Raw genomic sequence first — 18343 nt, 5'->3', positions numbered from 1 at the left:
TTAGTTCAATTAAATAATCTTTTTTTAATGACAGCATTACAAAAATGAATTAGCTATGTCACCAGTCTTCACCACAGCCATGGTGCAAAAGGATGCATGCCAAAAAGGTGAGTCCAGGGCTCGTAAAGGCCTCATGGAAAGGTCCTCTACTCAATGCCCTTGTAAATGCTTGGTTGTCACACAGCTGCTTAAGAAATGCAGGGATTCCTCCCCCTGTACCCTGCCCCAGCCCTTACACCTCCTGTTGTGTCTGACAGTGAGTAAGCCTTGCTCCCAAAGCTGCAGACTATATGTGCCTTGGGATCTGTGTATGGCATCGACCCAACAGCAATAACTGTGAACAAGAATTACTAAGCGTGGAAACTCTTTTCAAAACCCCCTTGGAGCACAGAATAAAATCTTCAGGCAATTTGCGCCGAGAACAAGATATCTTTTATGTGTGGGAAGGGATAACTGAATTAGTTTAATCATTACTTCCATTACAGTAGAGGAGATTAAGTATATATGTCTGCATGCTTGTATTTGAGTGTGTATTTTCCATTTTGCCACTGAATTTCTCAAAATTTAACAAGAGCATTCAACTCTGTTCAAGGAAAAGTGGTGGTGATTTTCATGTAAATTACAGGAAAGTCATATGGAAAGATGACAAAGTAATGCAAATCAAGACATTGGAATTTCTAACAAACTCTTAAGAACTGTAGCCTCATAAAAGGCAATCTCTCTTAGCCATCTCTGCCTTACAGACTCACATCTCTCTAAATACTGAGAACAAAAGGAAGTGCTTCTTCATCCCAAATTAATTAGCTTAATGAAAACATTTTTTAAAAAATAAATAATTAAACCCCACCTGTCTTATTGTTTAGGGAACACCCAATATACCATCTTTACTTTGGTACAGCTAAGTTTCTTCCAAAAGATAAACACTTCATATGACTATCCCAGGAAGGTCACAAAGTTGTATATACTGTGTTTTACCTCTTTAAACAGATTAGTTCTCTTCAGCAGGGACTTAAACACCAGTAACAAATTTTAGGTATTGTATAAAAGAAAATGCTGGCAGGCCTGTGCCATTCATTGTATTTAGTTTTTTTATTTTCACTATCCAAACTCAAAAGAAACACACAGTTAAGTTTCAGGTATTGATACACAGTTTTCTAAAAAATATCCCTTTCATGTTCTCTTCAGTAAACCATGTGCTCAAATGTTTGCAGTTCAACCATAAGTAGCAGGTGCCTTCTCTCCCCCCACTTCCCCACTGCCAAGGGACTTTCTCTACTTTAATATAAAGTACTGTAAAACTCTTATTCAAAAAGAAAAATTCAGAAGAAAAATTCTTAACCAAACACCTTTTCAAAATTGTTGTCTGGCATGGCACAACATTAAGCAGTTTCTTTTGGTATAGTAATTCATGTAACTTTTTCAGTCAGGTTACGTCTCTGTGAGTATTTTAGACTTAAGGCAGACAATACGCAGTTTAGAAATACATTAGCACATATTTGTCATGGTATGGCATTTTCAGTAGACATCGGTTTTTCATAATTCATTGCGCATTTCACATTTCAGAAAACTTCTTCAGTGCTGAACTTCAGCCTTTTTCCTTTAGTCTTCTTGATCTTCTACACCTCTACTTTTGCTCTCAGAACTCTATCCTCTGGGTGTTTGTGATCCTGCATTCCTGAAAAGTTAGCTTGCTTTACAGAAGAGTCACATTTTTTCATATTTCATACAGTAACATCTTTTCCCACACATTTCAAGGCAACATCTCAACTAAATGCAACAATTGAAAACTTAATTTTGGGAAAAACCACAGTTTTTACATATATTTTTACAGTTAAATTCACCTGCACATTTAGGAACAACTATCTCAACTATGGAAGCTTTTAACCAATACCAGGACTTGACAACAACGTGGGTTTTCTGAAAATTCATTCCTCCTCTGGCTTACTACATGACTGTTGCAAGTTTGTGGAATATCATGTGGAATATATTTTTAAAAGAATTTTGAAACTTAACATCTTTATACTGATAGACAACAAATCAATATTATACTACACAATACTTGATTTCAGAGATTCTATAAGATATATTGTGCACTTATAAAAAATTCTTTCACTTCAAATGTAAGTGCAAAGCAATAGTTAATATTTTAATTCTACATTGTAGGAGCAGTCATGTATACATAAACCAGCACTTTTTCTACAAAAACAAAAACCCAAAACAAACAAAACCCAAAACAACAACAACAATAATAAACCCAAAGCCCATCCATTTGCATTTTGGGTAGCGTAATGATTACACTAAAGTATGACAAATGCAATGCCAACTGAATAAAGTTTCTAAAACAAAGAACTTAGGCTGTTAATACAAAGGCTATATAAAAATATGACATTAACAATGCTACTGTAGATCTGAGAGCTTTCAAAATACACTGGTTTTTTGGTGGTTTTTTTTGTTTTGTTTGTTTTTTAAAAAGTTACACCATTGGCAGTAGCAAACTCAGCAAAATCACTGCATTTACATCCTCAACAGCTTTTTGAGAAAACCATTGGGTCTGCTCTGGGATCTCAATATCAACACTGCAGATGACCATACATCCCCCTAGAGTCCTAAGTGCTATTTGGTCCTATTCACCCAGCTAAGAACACTCATACACTCATCACAAATGATCAAGCCCTCTGCACAGGCCTCTGGTTGTTACAAAAGACTATATGTTCCTGACCAACAGCACAAAATTATACTGCAGTGTAAAGATATGGCTTTCTCTAAAAATGATATAGTATCAAAGTAAAAAAAAATAAAATTCCACAAGACACTTAAAAATTATTGTGGTGTTCAACACTACATTTATGCAATCAAATAGACTATGTAATCAGTCATACTGTAGTAGAACAAGAAAAAGACCTTTTATTCACTTGAAAAAGTAGCAGACTGGAAGATTTCTTCATTGCATTACACAGACTTCCCTGAGATTTTTACATAAATTAGGCTTAGTCTACTACATATTGGAAACCAGTTAGCTACTGAGTGTCATACACTGCAAATTTTACATATTTCCTGCATATGTTATCCAGCTAAAATGCTGTTTCAATGTTTAAAGCTTTATCTCCTTTTGTTACAAAAAACATGAACACACAACTGAGACTACAAATGCAAAGACATTTTTTGCACAAAATTTCAAATCTTCAAAGCAATGTAGAGAAATTGAGAAAACACATTAAATTGAACAAAGTACTTCAAAGTTCTTCGCAGCTTAAAAACTGACTGAAATTAGTTTGAAAAATCATTTGTGCAAGTGCTTGGTGGCAAGAATACCAGCAGAAATACTTTTAAATGCAATGGGCAGAAAGAGGGCTGATGCTGTTCTCCCTATTTAGCACTCTCCCAAATCTTCGTTCACAAAGCCTAGCCACGAATGAATGAAGTGAACTCTCTCGTACTAAAAATTGTAATTTTGTAGGAGTGATTGTGGGAGAGAAACATCATAGTGGTACAAAACACTGCTATACTGGCACTATGTTACACTAAATAAGGATTATTTAAAAAAAATTTTAAAAGTTGAGGTTCTTAAACTTCTGATAAGATGGATGTAGTTAAGCACAAATCTTAAGGACACCTCACAGTCAAAATAACTCCTCTGTTTAACTGATTCACTGCCACAAATTTTAAAAATGAACACTTGACTTTAAATACAAAGCTGGATGTCAGGTCAGTTTGCCAAGTTGTATATCCCCTTAACTGAACTTCTCTCAGCAGAAGTCCAAGAAGAACAAGGTTTGTACTTTGCAAACAATAATGCTTATGTAAAAACAAACAAACAAACATGATTATTTGAACTAAAAATACACAAACCCTGCAATTTTACTGCTTTGAGATATGAGATTATCCCCAAGTTTCATGCCTGAAGGCAAAACCGAAGCGCTATCTTGTCCATAAATTTTTGTTAGACTTATTCCAAAATCTGAATTATAGAGAATTCAGGTAGCTCTGATCTCCTTCCAGTTCTCAGTAACTGGAATCATGTTCTTGCCCTCTGCTGATTGTGGAGCAATTGCACTTGTAATTCCTCCTTCCCAACAGTCTCATGTTGGGTATTACCACAGAAAGAAACAGGAGGTAACTTGGGCCACTTCATGACACAAGAGGCTTGACGTGGTTGTGACTGGCCGTATCAGATACTGGGCCATAAGTATTCTTTTTCTGTACCGGAAGGAAGGTATAAGGTGATCATCTTAACAGCAAAGTAAGGAATTGTGAAATGGAGGGCATTTTCTAGATTTCTAATCCTGCTTTAAAAGTTCCCAATTTGTAGATACACCTATGACTGCATGAAAATTACAAAGACAGAAAGAATAAAAGAGCAGCATTTAAAAGCAGTATGTTTAGCTTTTTCTTATTCAAACTGAATACACTGCCTTGTATAAAATGGCTTCACTTCTACATGTTATCACTGTATCTTCAATTCTGTAAAGAGAATCTAATACTTACTCAACAAAGGAAAAGATGAGTAAGAAAAAATAGATAACATGTTTGCTTTTTCATTTTTAAATTAAAATTTTCATGTGGATGAGTACATTTTTTGGCTCTCCAAAGTATGAACAATTTGCTCCCTTTCTCTCAAAATACTTACAGTACATCACACAGCTTCACACCTCTTTGGATATACTGCTGGCTGATAACTGATTCAGACAGGCACATTAGAAGTTCCTGTGTTACATAACCACTTCTATTTTGTTACACAGAGAAGCCATTTCTGCATCAACAATGAAAATATCATTAAACTGTATTAACAAACAAAAGTCCTTGTGCAACACACAAAACAGGATGCCAAGTCACTATATACTCAGTGTGGAAGGATTTCTAGAAGTCTTTTCTCCGCATCTCCATTTCAACAAGGACATACACTGTCTTTTCATCTCTAAATCTCACTGCATTGTAAGTCACCTCTTTTTTGCATTGCCAAGTAAGGCAAATAATGGTGGTGTTGAATGACCATATATTTTATTTAGAAAAATAATTTCTCTTCCTGTTGAGAATTTCAGCATGTTCTCACAGTAACAAGTATATCCTGATAAAAAAACCCAGCAGGATTCCTCAGCATGCAGATTGAGATAGGATATTTGCCACACAGATTTTACTTCCAGCAAGGATAAGATGCGCACATATGTCAATTATACACAGCAGACAAGGTACATTTTGTTCTGCATTCCAACACATCCTCTGAAGGAGGGGCAGTTGCCTCATCCACCCATGTTTTCCCTTATATGATCCACTCGCTGAGCAAGATCCCTAAAGGTGGGGCGCTGGGCAACATTATTGTTCCAGCATTCTTTCATGATAGCATAAATCTGCAGAAGAAACAAAGAAAATTGGTAGTAGGTAAACACATAGTGGATATAGTTAATATGGTCCATAGAAGTGGTCCAAAGAATATTCAACTTAACTCCATGCTTCCAAGCAACAGCTGAAAAAGAGTGCCTAAACTCCTGCTGTACAAATCAGTTTATCTGCTTGATCCCAGTGACAGCAAGAAGTGAGGATAGGTGGCTCTGGAAAAGCCCCTTTATAAAAGATTTTTTTTATGTTAGTAAAACTCAGCTAGTTTTCGAAACTTTTATGAGACTTATGTTATTTTGCTACATTTTTATCTTCTTGCCCGCTCTTATTTTTTAAAAGCTGAGAAGTGTTTAACATGACAAATACAAGTCTGACCAGAAATAGGATTTACAAAGGTAGTAATTCTAAATAAGCTTCCCTGCAAAGTTAACATATACTTCTCTACATTTGTACATTAAATTCCTAATTATCCTTCATACATAATCAGAAATAGGCCAGAAAAGTTACTGTGCAAACTGAGCCCACTTCTAGTAGAAGTCGATTGAAATTATTTTTGGAAGATATTTCCACTACAATAATTATTTGGCAACAGTTTTCTCTTTGCTCAAACACGTACCTGATACCTGCTTTCAAACAACTTGTCAAGCTCTTCACCTGTACTCTTCTCTTTAATTCAATCTAGATCGTTATTACCAATTTCTCATACTTTCAGCAATTTTTCACACATTGCTTAAGAACAATCTGTACAACCACCAGGACAGAAGGCAGAAACTGTTCCTTACTTTTCAGTAAATCTGAAACACCTGCACTGACCAAGCTGCTTCAGCATCAAGTCTTTGCAGGTTGTAAACTACAAGATAAGCTACTGTAAGCTATAGATATCAGGAAGATTTATTATCTGTGATGGTTGGCCTTTCAGAATCAAAATGGGACAAGCATGGTTTCTGACAGAGAAACATTTCCACCTTTCTTTGATATCTGGAGAAACGTCAGACATTGAAACCTCTGTGTCAGTCACTTTCAGTGAAACAGATAATGATTATCTTACACATATGACATTCAGATTATCTACAAAAAGCCAAACCTTTGCAATTCAACAGTTGCTGTACTCATACATAAAATGCAAGAAAGGTTACTTCAGAGACTTCTCATTCTCTGTATAGACTTTTTCTACCCATGTAGCTTCCCTCCCCCACTTGCACCCTACTCTGTTAGACCACTTGAGCCTGACGTCTCCTCTGTTGCCAATTCTGAATGAATTATTTCTCGATTTATTGTCAAATGCTTGATTTTAAAGGAATGCAGCAATCAATCTCAGCTAGAAGCTACACATTAAAAAACATAGCTATTTTACTTCCTTTTTCTCACTACTGATTCACCTACACAGCCCTACCAGTTTGACTGAAGCTGACTTTGTGCACCATGCACTGAAGAATAGAGAACTACTAGGCTTAGAAGTAGTATGAAAGTATTTTTTTAGAACATTTGGAGTATTAGCAAAACCAAAAGAACACTGAATTAATTTGTGTGCTCTGAGGACAGCTTTACACATACACTTCAATATCTGCAAAGAACATGAATGCCAATCTGAGGACCCTGACCATACAAAATCTGTTTCACATATTTAACTGTGTCTACTGTCTGCAGGCAGCTCTTGGTTGAAAATACTTAACAGTGAATAATATACATGATAAACATGGCTATTCCTATGTTTGAGGAGGAAAGAGCAAGAGAATGGAAATAATCAAGATAAGGAGCTCTCTAAATTTTGAAATTAAATGTGGAAAACCTTAGGAAGTTAAGATACTACTCCTAAATGTTACAGACTTCAAAAGAATCCATAATTCACAGCTTTGAATGAGAATATTTAAAAGGGTCTTACATGGAACAAGTTCTATACACTAATCTTGTTGCCTTAATAAATGTATCTTTTTGAAATAGAAGCCTGAGTACCCAAGTACAGCAGTCACTCATAATAGCCCCACTTCATGTATTTAGCAAGACTACATTCTAGGCTCCTGACAGAGTGCAAGCTAAAGAATCAGAAAATAAATATGGTTATACTTATCATGCAACAGATAAAACAACAGCACAGCCATTCTGCTTGAATAAATACTTTAGTAGTCCCAGCAGAATGAAAAACAAGTCTTGTATTTACCAGGCACTCAACCTAATGGAGCACCTTTCAGACTATAGTAACATATTAACACAATACTTCACCTCATCAGGACATCCATCTGGTCTTGGTAGTCGTCCATTATTCTTCAAAAGCTCTATCAAATGAAATACAATCATCTGCCCTTGTTTATCATTGCCAATCATGCGCATGAATTCCTGAAACAAAAGGCCAACTGTCATATATAATCTTTAAAGGAAAAAAGATGCTGCAATATTCTTATCAAGGGAAACTTCTTTATAAGAATAGTAAAAATAACTAGAATAGTATACAACAATGATAAAATTATAAATTACAAGTCCAGAGAACATATCAATGACTACCGATTTTAATTTTTTTAATGTAGAATGATAATATAGAATAGAATAAAATAGCATGATACGTACACAATTTAAAGGAAAAAAGTGAAAAATCTTTAAAAATGTTGATGATCATCTGATGAGGACAAAGAGACAGACAAAGAGAAGGCTGAGGTTCTCAATGATTTCTATGCCTCAGTCCTCACAGGCAAGTGCTCCAGCCAGACCACCCCAAGTTGAGAAACGCAAATGCAGGGACTGGGAAAATGAAGACCCTATGCCCACCAAGGAAATGATCAGGTTCAAGACCATCTAAGACCTGAATGTGTGCAAGTTTGTGGGACCTGATGAGGGAGCTGGCAGACAACATTGCTAAGGTGAAGATTCCGATGACTGGAAAAAGGGAAATATAACCCCAATTTTTAAAAATGGGAAAGTGGAAGACCCAGCAAACTACAGACCAGTCAGTTTCACGTATGTGCCAGGCAAGATCTTGGAGCAGATTCTCCTGGAAACTGTGCTAAGGCACAAGGAAAACAAGGAGGTGATTGGTAACAGCCAACATGGCTTTACCAAGGGCAACAAGTTTTCGCCTGACAAATTTAGTGACCTTCTGGGACAGGCCTACAGCATTGGTGAAGAGCGGCATAGCAACTGACATCGTCTACCTGGATATGCAAAGTGTTTGACACTGTCCCACATGACACCCTTGTCTCTACATTAGAGAGACATGGATTTGATGGATGGACCACTTAGTGGGTAAAGAACTGGCTGGATGACTGCATGCAAAGAGTTGTGGCCAATGGCTCACTGTCCATATGGAGACTGGTGAGGAGTGGTGTCCCTCAGGGTTCGGTACTGGGCCGATACTGTTCAACATCTTTGATGGCGACATGGACAGCAGGATCGAGTCCACTCTCAGCAAGCTGTGTGGTTCAGTCAACACGCTGGAGGGCAGGGATGCCATCCAGAGGGCCCTTGACAGGCTTGAGAGGTGGGCCTGTGTGAACCTCGTGAAGTTCAACAAAGCAAAGTGCAAGGTCCTACACTTGGGTCATGACAATCCCAGGCAACACCTACAGGTTGGGTAGAGAAGTGATTGAGAGCAGCCCTGCAGAGAAGGACGTGGGGGTGATGATTGATGAAAAACTCAACATGAGTTTGCAGTGTGCGATCACAGCCCAGAAAGCCAATGAAATCCTGGGCTGCATCAAAAGGAGGTTGAAGGAGGTGATTCTGACCCTCTACTCTGCTCTTGTGAGACCCCACCTGCAGTACTGAGTAGAGTTCTGGTTTCCTCAACATAGGAAGGAAAGGGAACTGTTGAAGCAAGTCCAGAGGAGGGCCATGAAGTTAATAAGAGGACTGGAGTACCTCCCCTATGAAGACAGGCTGAGAAAGTTGGGGCTGTTCAGCCTAGAGAAGAGAAGGTTGCATGGAGACCTCATAGCAACCTTCCAGTGTCTGAAAGGGGTCTACAGGGAAGCTGGAGAGGGACTGCTCATCAGGAACTTCCATGATAGGACAAGGAATAATGGGTACAATTGAAAGAGGGTAGGTTTAGGTTAGCTATTAGGAAGAAATTCTTTACTGTGAGGGTGTTAAGATTCTGGAACAGGTTGCCCAGGGAAGCTGTGGATGCCCCAACCCTAGAAGTGCTCAAGGCCAGGTTGGATAGGGCCTTGATCAACCTGGTCTAGTGGGAGGTGTTCCTGCACACAGCAGGGTGGGTTTGGACTAGATGATCTTTAAGGTCCCTTCCATTCCTTAACATTCTACGATTCTATGATTAACTAGTTTTAAAAGAATAAGACTCACAGCTGATTCTAATGAGTTCCCTGAAACATTTAAACAAGATCTTGATGCTTTGAAAAATGCCAAACAGAAAACAGATATTATCATACTGATGTACAAAAAAAGGTTGGCAGGACTAATCAGTAACTACTGGGCAGAAAAATTGCTACAATTAAAGCCTGCAAAAATGCCTTAGATAAATCTTGCTATTCAAAAATCAACATAACCCAAAAAGAAGATTAAAACCTCACTGAGATTGCCAGAGATCTAGTTAAGGAGGATGTACTAGTAACTGAAAATAATTGATAAGAACAACATAAAGGAATTATTTTTCCTCTAATACTACCTAAATTTCCTTAATGACCCTTGACATGAAAGTGTGAAACAATGGTTGGTTGAATGTGCAAATGGCCAAGTTGGGAAAACAATGTATTACTATAAAGACTCCAAGAGTTAAACAGATCACTTTGGTTAATTTTAACAAATTACCTTTTCTTGATATATACCCACAGGATAACCACCTGGTGAAGTGGTGAATGCGCATGTAGAAATGATTCATTCCAAGCATAGTCCACCTGAACCCATAACTTACTCTACCACTTTTCCTTTCATAATCCTTCTGAAGAAGAACTCTCGGTGTCTGCAATGTTTATGTTATTATGCTAGAAGAGCTGCCCCTGTTTTGAGAGCTCTTCCGTGATACCTTTGATAGCTCATTGCATCAAATTACTAAGATGTCCACTGAGCCAATGCAGAAATAGCCAATGCCAGTGCCTATCATCACTATTCAGCTCTCAAAACCACTTTTGCTAGGATGGACTGAGATTCTGGCCAAGGGTGAGGTCAGCTTCAGTAAACATAAAAGGCTCTACTCTCCTTTGTTATGCCTGCAGAAGGTGTATGTTAGATCATTAATCTTATTTCCAGTTGGAGAACTGTTAGTAGTATTTTTCTCCATTCACTGCAAGTTTGTCTTTAAAATGCCTGTCAACACTGCAAAAAGCTACTCCCTTTCCTTCATGAACTTCACTAACTTACTAATTTGGGTTCTGGTAACATAACAAGATACCTTTAGGTTATCGTATTTAAATTAATTTAATGTATATGGATTTGTTTAGCTCAGCCTTAAATTTGGAATAGCATTAAAAATACATGTCATCTTTCACTGAAATGACTGCATCTGGGATAACCCTCCATGAAGGATCGGAAAGAACAGCCTATAATAAGATATTTAAAATCTTTATCAAAGACTTAGAAGTTACAGGATGGATAAGATCTGCAGACTGTCAAGTAATTTTCAGATCTCCTTTCCTACTTATGGCTTGATACTAACATCTGTCAGCATGTTATTGCTTCTTGTTGGATGCCTCATAAACACTAAAGTATCTCCAGAAAAGGATCAGTAAATATTAACCTATTTAGGTATAGGAACAATCTATATATTCTAGAAAACTTAAATAAATGAAGAAAAATCTCTGAGAACTATTACTATATACTTACAGCTGGTGGGCTTTTGCTTTTGTCAATATAAGTGAAGAGTTCATACAAGACAACACCAAAACTCCACACATCTGAGGCCACAGAAAATTTGCTTTCTGTCAGAGATTCTGGAGCATACCTGCAACACATGGTAAAAGGAAAATTCCTCTGTGTAATATATGTCTTCCTGGTTTTGAAAACATTTGTTTTAACAAGACTGATTCTTTTTCATGAATAAATGTTCTTTATGCATAGATATTAGCACGTTCTCATTTCCTTCCAGTACCTTCATATAGTAACTATTCCTTTAATAATAGTTAATTGATATTGAAAACCAAATCCACCTTAAACACAGTTAGTGATAACTATAACCAAGTTTGACATTTTTTCCAACAAAGTTGTAAATATTTTTCTTATCTATAGTACAAGTAAACAAGATTTTGATGTGATAAGACCTGGAAAAAAAGACAATTATAGCCTTTTATCACTTTTAGTGAGCCTTGAACTGTGTCCCAGGTAATTTTGAAATGACACTGTACATCTCTAATAACATCTACTAAGATGCCATTTTGTATCATTTATCCTTTAGATAAACAGTGCCTAAGGCAGAAATAAAATATAGACTAAAAACACATTTACAGAATGGCATTTTCTTTTGTTATCAAGACATAAAATGGTTTTTATCACAGCTATCTGCCAGTGTATTTTCTAAGGTATTTCTATGTCTTCATAGAACAGAGATTGAGCATATTTCTGGCATTCTGAATACAGTCTACCAACTTGCATTTCATAATCATTCAGTCTCCCACAGGCTACACTAAGTGTTCTTTTCCTGTTCAGCCAAGTGCAGTTTGTTGGAGCATTGCTGTAATTTGGGGTAACTTCAACCTTCTCTGGAAGCTCAGTGCCAAAATACAGACATCCACCTGAATATTAAATCTCAGCACTTTATTCTTGCTAATTACAAGTGGGGACTTAACCCCACTTGGTCACCAGACGGTTTATCCAACAGGTCTCAGTTAGAAGACACGAATGACCAGTGTTTAGGGAACTGAAAGGTCCAAAAACTTGAAAGCAGCCAGGGGAATAGACCCTTTTAGATTTCCCTTATCTCTTTCTCATTGGATATTATTTCTTTTAAATATGTTGGTATTTTTTAGGAGTTTGTTTGGGATGGTTTTTTGTTTGTTTGTTTGTTTTTTTAGTATGTTGAAAATTCCCAGATGTTGTTCTATGAAGTCAAACATCATGCATGTGACTTTCACAATGCTGGGAAACTGATGTGGAGTTTGCACTTAAAAATTCCATAATATGGAAAACAATTGGCTGAAATGGCAAAAACTGAAAATGCCATAATTTCACATACCAAAAGAAGACTTACCAAAATATAGGACTTTCACCAGGTTCTTTCACTTTGTAGTATTCTTTGTCTTGTGGCAAGACTTTTGTCAATCCAAAATCTCCAATTTTTACTCTGTTCTCATTCTCCACCAAGATATTTCTTGTTGCTAAATCCCGGTGAACGTACCTTTTCGTACCCAGATACTCCATGCCCTAGGTGTAGAGGTCACAAACATAACAGAAAAAGAGTTACTTTTAACCATTATGTAGCTGCATTTTCCCTAAGAGGATAAATTAACCTCAAAGTTAAAACCAAAACCTAATCATTATTAAAGTCTGCGTGCTTGAACATTTGTCTTCCCTGACGAGTTACATTTTTCAAGCTCAGGGACTCCCTTAACTGGAGGGACATAAACTGAGCACCTGTCAGAACCAAGTATTTTTTATTGTAGATGAATAGCTGTTACAGCTCCTTTCTGTGGCCAAATGCAGTTTTCTGGTGATATACAGAAGGAAAACAAAACTTGGGCTAAACTACACAATCCAGAGCACATGAGAAAACTGTCCTACCTACCCATTTCATTTACTCCTTTTTTTCACTTTGTACATCTACTTTTCTGATTGCTTCCATGAAACTTTATGATTTCTTGAATTTGACAACGATTCTTTGACTGTATTCCCACACATGTGTCTTGTTTCTCTTTTGTATGGATTATTATCCACCAACAGAGTTCTGCTTATTGTTATATTTCCATGGATTGCTGTAATAAAACACTGGTCCACAGCCATGTTGTTTTTTGTTGCTGATGATCCCTTCTCACCAATGCACCTAATTATTTTCACTAACAACAAAATATGGAAGGAGCCAGTGTGGCATTACTACAACAAGAAGGTCTTGCTTAGACAGCAATGGTAGGCAGAAATTGATTCCACACAACAGCCCAAGATACCCAACTCCTATGTGAAAGGAATCACAAAGCAAGCTGGCAGTTTCAGAGTTTCTTAAGAAACCATATCATTCCTTCAACACAATTGAAAAGTAATAAATTACAGTAACAGGGTTGGTGGACTCAAAAGTTTTGAACATCAACGTTATACTATTAATGTCAAAAGGTTTATTTCTCTCTCTTTTTTTTTTTTTATGTGAGGAACCTCAGAAAGAGTTTGGCTCTGAAGTGTAACTTTTCTCTCAGACTCCATAACCCCTCAGCACCGCTGGGTGGCATTACTGTTCTCTCACAGCCCATTCCAAGAACAAAACCATTCAAAAATGTCCCATTCTTCACTGCCCACTTACTTACTGCCATCTGGAAAAATACCAAACCTAGCTTCTTCAAAATGAGACTCTCATGTTTCAGGTACAACTAGTCTATGCAAATGCTACAGCTTTTTCTTATTAGTAGGTACTATGTGGAAAACAGCCCTGAAGTTTGATGATAGTAACTTATCTGTTAGCCTGGAAAACACCTAATCTAAGATAGATGTTTAATTGAAGTCATGCAAATTCTAAGTGGAAGTCATAATCCTGTGGCACTATTCTCACAATGGAGTTTAATTATGTGTTTTCAAATGTTTCTATCTTTAAAGTTGTGCTCTTCAGCAAGGACACCCGAAGCATTTTAAGCATTAAGAGATAAGAAAATCCTTTCCCAGTATTGTAGCAAGGAACCAAAACACAGCAAGCAGCCAAACACATTCATCTCAACCGTCAGAGATGGGCATGCCTTCATTTCTCTAATACACTTGAGAGGAGAGCAGCAAGGCAGAGGGAGAAAGGTTTTTGATTAAAAAACTCCAAGAATTACAGTGACAGAAATGCACAGCAGAAAAAAGAGATGCAAGATGCTGAAAGAGCAAACATTGTAAGAGAAGGAAAAACAGCTAAAGAGCTAAAAATAGAAGAAAAAGCATTCAGATTCCATTTTCACAGTGTCAGGTACTTACTATGTTTATAATTAAGCTGCTTTGGAGTAACAGAATGCTGCAGATTAGAGTGAAATCTTAAAGCAATCGATATAACCTCTACTTTGCAGGTCATACAGTGCAAAGCAAGGCATGTTCACTGTAACTCTTAGACTTTGCTTCCCCTAGAAGTGAAAACGTATTTCTTTAAGAGCAAGTTCTATGCGGATTTCCCACATTTTCATACTGTTTGTACCCATGGTTTGTCACATGAAAGCAGGATGTTTTTCCCACTTAAGTATGAGAGAGGAGGCATATTTTAGCTCCCTTTGTCTCAGCTGGTGCTTAGTACTTAGGAAGCAGTCATTTCATCTGCTATTTTGATTTCTCACCATCCTGAAGACCTGTAATATTTTGAAGATTCTTTTATATATGTATACGTACACCCATATCAAGACCCTTTTCCTTTGTACTTTCTGAATTCAACTCCTTTCCCAAAGATTCCTGCCATACTTGCACAGCCTGCAAAGGCCAAAATCCACCTTCCAGTCTTCCCATCAGATACCTCTGTGTCAGAGACCAGGGTCCTGACTTATATTGCCACTATTGTTCCTCCAGGCTTTAAATAAAGGCCTGAAAACTTTCATATGCTCCACAGCTTCTTATGAGAGTACACCTGGCAGGCACCTTCAGGTCCCTGTTGCATCATTATTCTATGAAAGATGCAGTCACAGTCCTTGGAGTTGGTGCTGAGTATTAAGACTCTTTCCAGTTCTGCTTGAACAAAGACTGTTTTCAGTGACTTACCAGCCTAACAGTTATTTTGTTGCAGAAATAATTCTAAGAGAATTTCTTAGGCAGAATTTCTGTTACTGCAGAATGACTTCTTGTTTTGGACACACAGATCAGAGGGCTCTTCAACCCTCTGTGTAGGTGGTCACACCTTCAATTCTTCTTTCTGTGACACTTGCCACAGAAATTGCTAACATTTTCTGTTTTCTCACCTCATTCCCCACAGATTGCCCATCAAGGAGCTTTTGCTGGAGACTACCCACATCACCGTGCTTCAGTGAAGCATGTGAATAGGATAGAAAAGCTGTTAAGTTGCAAGCAACCCTCTGTACATTCACTAGGTCTGGCAGATGAAGAGTTCATGAGTTAGGCCAGTTTCAAGCAGGGAAGTAGCAAGCTCTTTTCACCATGTGGAAGTTTGAATGTCTACAGAAGATCTCGGCTCTGGCAGAGACTCTCTCCTGATTTTTGTAAGGCTTTTTCTGTGGATATTGCAGACAAAACTTTGTTGAAAACCATAAATAATTTGATATTTCCTACCTTGCATATCTGAGACGCATACAGCAAAAGCTTCTTGTGGTCCAGCCTCTCCTTGTGTTTCTGAAGATAATCTCGTAAACTTCCATATGGCAAATATTCCATAATTAATCTTAGATTCCTACGACCTTTTACAACAACAATAAAAAATGCACTTCATTTTTCTGTAATTTTCCAATGGCAAGTTTTTAAATATAATTATTTTAGAAGATCAATAGGAGTAACAGAAAATAATCTTAATACTGAAAAAATAAATTCTGATTTGTACATCACTATGCAATTTTTCATATATTACTTAAACACATTTGCTCAGGAAATGCCACTGATTTAAACTTAACAACAATGTGGATATGCTTGATATTCTAGTATATCATTAATCAGGATCATCTCATCAATACTTTAGCTACTACTGTGAAAGAAAAGTAGAAGTGTGTACATGTGTGTTGTCAAGATGAGATGAAACACAATGGCAAGCAACATCAACTTGTCACCAATTTTACCATCTTTAAAAACTTAGCCTGATTTTGAACTCATGATTTTTCTTTTACAGTAAGATCCTGGGCAGAACTGATACTTTCATTCATTGGCATCACCAATTCACTCAAACAGATCTCTTTCTGAAACTTTTTCTTATACACTCTTTTACTGAACAGGTTGTACTAGAACTTGGTAATATCCACTCTGGAATATTACATTTAGTGAAAAAAACAAGAACAGTTACAAAATGGTGCATTTTTCCCACTTAAACCCTATATTCTTTTCTAGGAAGTCCTTTATGCTTTTACATAAAGCTACGTAAATAGTCAAAACAGTACTCTAAATAAATGAAATTATGCAATAAGCTGACTGAATAAAATGTCCACCTTTTACTGAGATACACAACAGACACTATTTAGTTTGTTTTGTATTCTGTAAGTCCCGGTAAAGCTAGGACAAGTCAGTGACTCTCATAAACACTTACCTCTCTGAATTTCTCGGTAGGCATACTTAGCTGTACACTTGAAGATGTACTCAATATAGCACATACCTGCACTGTAGCATACTCCTTTGTATTTAACGATGTTATCATGCTGCAGAGATTTAAGTATTTCAATTTCTCTTTCAAAGTCCCTAAGGTGCTCTTCTGTGCTATGTTGCAGCTTTTTCACAGCCACCACCTCTCCGGTATTATCCTGCAGTGGGTCATACCGGCACATCTCAACACTGCCAAAATTTCCCTGGATCACAAATGGAAATACTTGGGAATTAAAAACAAGTCCACATCATTCTCTTTTTCTTAGTGCTTCTTAGTGTACAGCATTTGTAGTGTTTGTACAGTGCTCACTGTATTAAGCATTAAGGTGACCATGATTCATTATTTAAGCAAAATGCCACAAAATGTCCCTGAGAGAAATCGGGGTAGTAATCACAGGTATCAGTTCTAAAAGAAACATATTTTATGAAAGGAAGCAAACAGGAAAGGAATGTCCAGGAAATAAGGACAAGAAGAGGGTGTGATGTCCATTCATTCTCTTCCCCTTCCCAAATTTCTACTTGCACTTCCAAACTGTCAGTTGGCATACTCCTTTTCCTGCTCTTGCATAAATCCCTTCCTCTCAGTCCTTAATTCTCCTCCTTTTCTTGGTTCTGCTTTCTTCTCTTTCTCTGTTTATATTGTCTTTGTCTCCTTTTATGCAGCCAACAGCTACCACTCTGTTGTTCTTCCCATGCTATGCTACCACTTACAGCCAACAATCAGCCATCTGCAAACAGAAGTAGTTCTGCTACTTTGTTTTCAGATTTGCTTCCACTAGTATTTGGAGCCAAAGGAATATATTGCTATCTTATACCAGCAAGGAACCATCTTGGAAAAATGAATGGTCTTGGTGAAGATCTGCCAACTGCAGTTAGTCATCTGTATAGGCATGCTTTCACACAGACAGACTGCAATGACTTCCAAAACTAGTAACCAAATACCGATTTCTGAAGTCCAAAAGGTTCAAGGCCTACATATATCTTGAATACATTATTAAATTCAAAGACATCATTAAATTCAGATTTCTGAGAATATGCATGCACAAAAAACCCAATCCCACTAGTGCTATGCAAGACTGCTCCAGAGTATTGTTAGCTGAATACCGAGCGTGTGTGTGTGTATGTGTATATATGTGTATATATACATAAAGATTATGTCAGAGCCAGCTCTTCATTGCAGACAAATACTCCGGCCTTTTGATGTGACTGGATCCATTGTGAAGGCCAGCTAACTTTCACAGTATCTAAGGATACTGTGAAAGTGAAAAAAGAGAAAAAAGGGACTGCACGTGGTGCTTGGATATGACTGAAATTACTAATTTCTATAACAGAAGTTTTAATGTAAATAATGTATATGGGGTCATAAAAAGATAACTGAAAAACACAGTTATTTCCTAGACTATTAGAGAATTTTAAACAGCCTACCTTGCCAAGTTGCTGTAAAAACTTAAGATGTCTTTCTTCAAATTGTGTTGGGTCCCGATCTTCAAAAGCACCAGAAAATCCAAGTGCTCCAATTCTCATATTTGGCAACATGTCACTTTCTGTCAATAGCTCATAATCTGAGAGGTAGAAGGAAGAAAAGGAGAAAGGGAACAGAAGGCACAAAGTAATGAACAAAAAAAGGAAGAACCTTATTACAGTCAAGGCATGTTCAACCTTTCTTCGGCATCCT

At 37.2% G+C, this 18343-nt stretch overlaps 1 protein-coding gene across 6 annotated transcripts in view; it reads right to left on the bottom strand.

Moving 5' to 3' along the window:
• Nucleotides 1-1070: 1070 nt before the first annotated feature.
• The window catches only part of JAK2 (Janus kinase 2), an 85744-nt gene continuing 68471 nt past the window's right edge, over nt 1071-18343 (bottom strand). For 5 of the 6 annotated variants that reach the window (XM_064642226.1, XM_064642229.1, XM_064642228.1 and 2 more), the window contains 7 exons: nt 18094-18230; nt 16682-16871; nt 15658-15782; nt 12464-12636; nt 11104-11221; nt 7555-7668; nt 1071-5345 (listed from right to left, as the gene is read on the bottom strand). In XM_064642226.1, the coding sequence (XP_064498296.1) occupies nt 5238-5345; nt 7555-7668; nt 11104-11221; nt 12464-12636; nt 15658-15782; nt 16682-16871; nt 18094-18230 (965 nt within the window). In that variant the 3' untranslated portion in view covers nt 1071-5237. Of the gene's footprint in view, nt 5346-7554; nt 7669-11103; nt 11222-12463; nt 12637-14367; nt 14511-15657; nt 15783-16681; nt 16872-18093; nt 18231-18343 lie in introns of those variants that run through there. The other variant, XM_064642230.1, reaches the window with a different exon arrangement.

This window comes from Pseudopipra pipra, chromosome Z, assembly GCF_036250125.1.
Source record: "Pseudopipra pipra isolate bDixPip1 chromosome Z, bDixPip1.hap1, whole genome shotgun sequence".
Lineage (NCBI taxonomy): Eukaryota > Metazoa > Chordata > Aves > Passeriformes > Pipridae > Pseudopipra > Pseudopipra pipra.
This window is presented reverse-complemented; position numbering and strand designations above follow the sequence as displayed.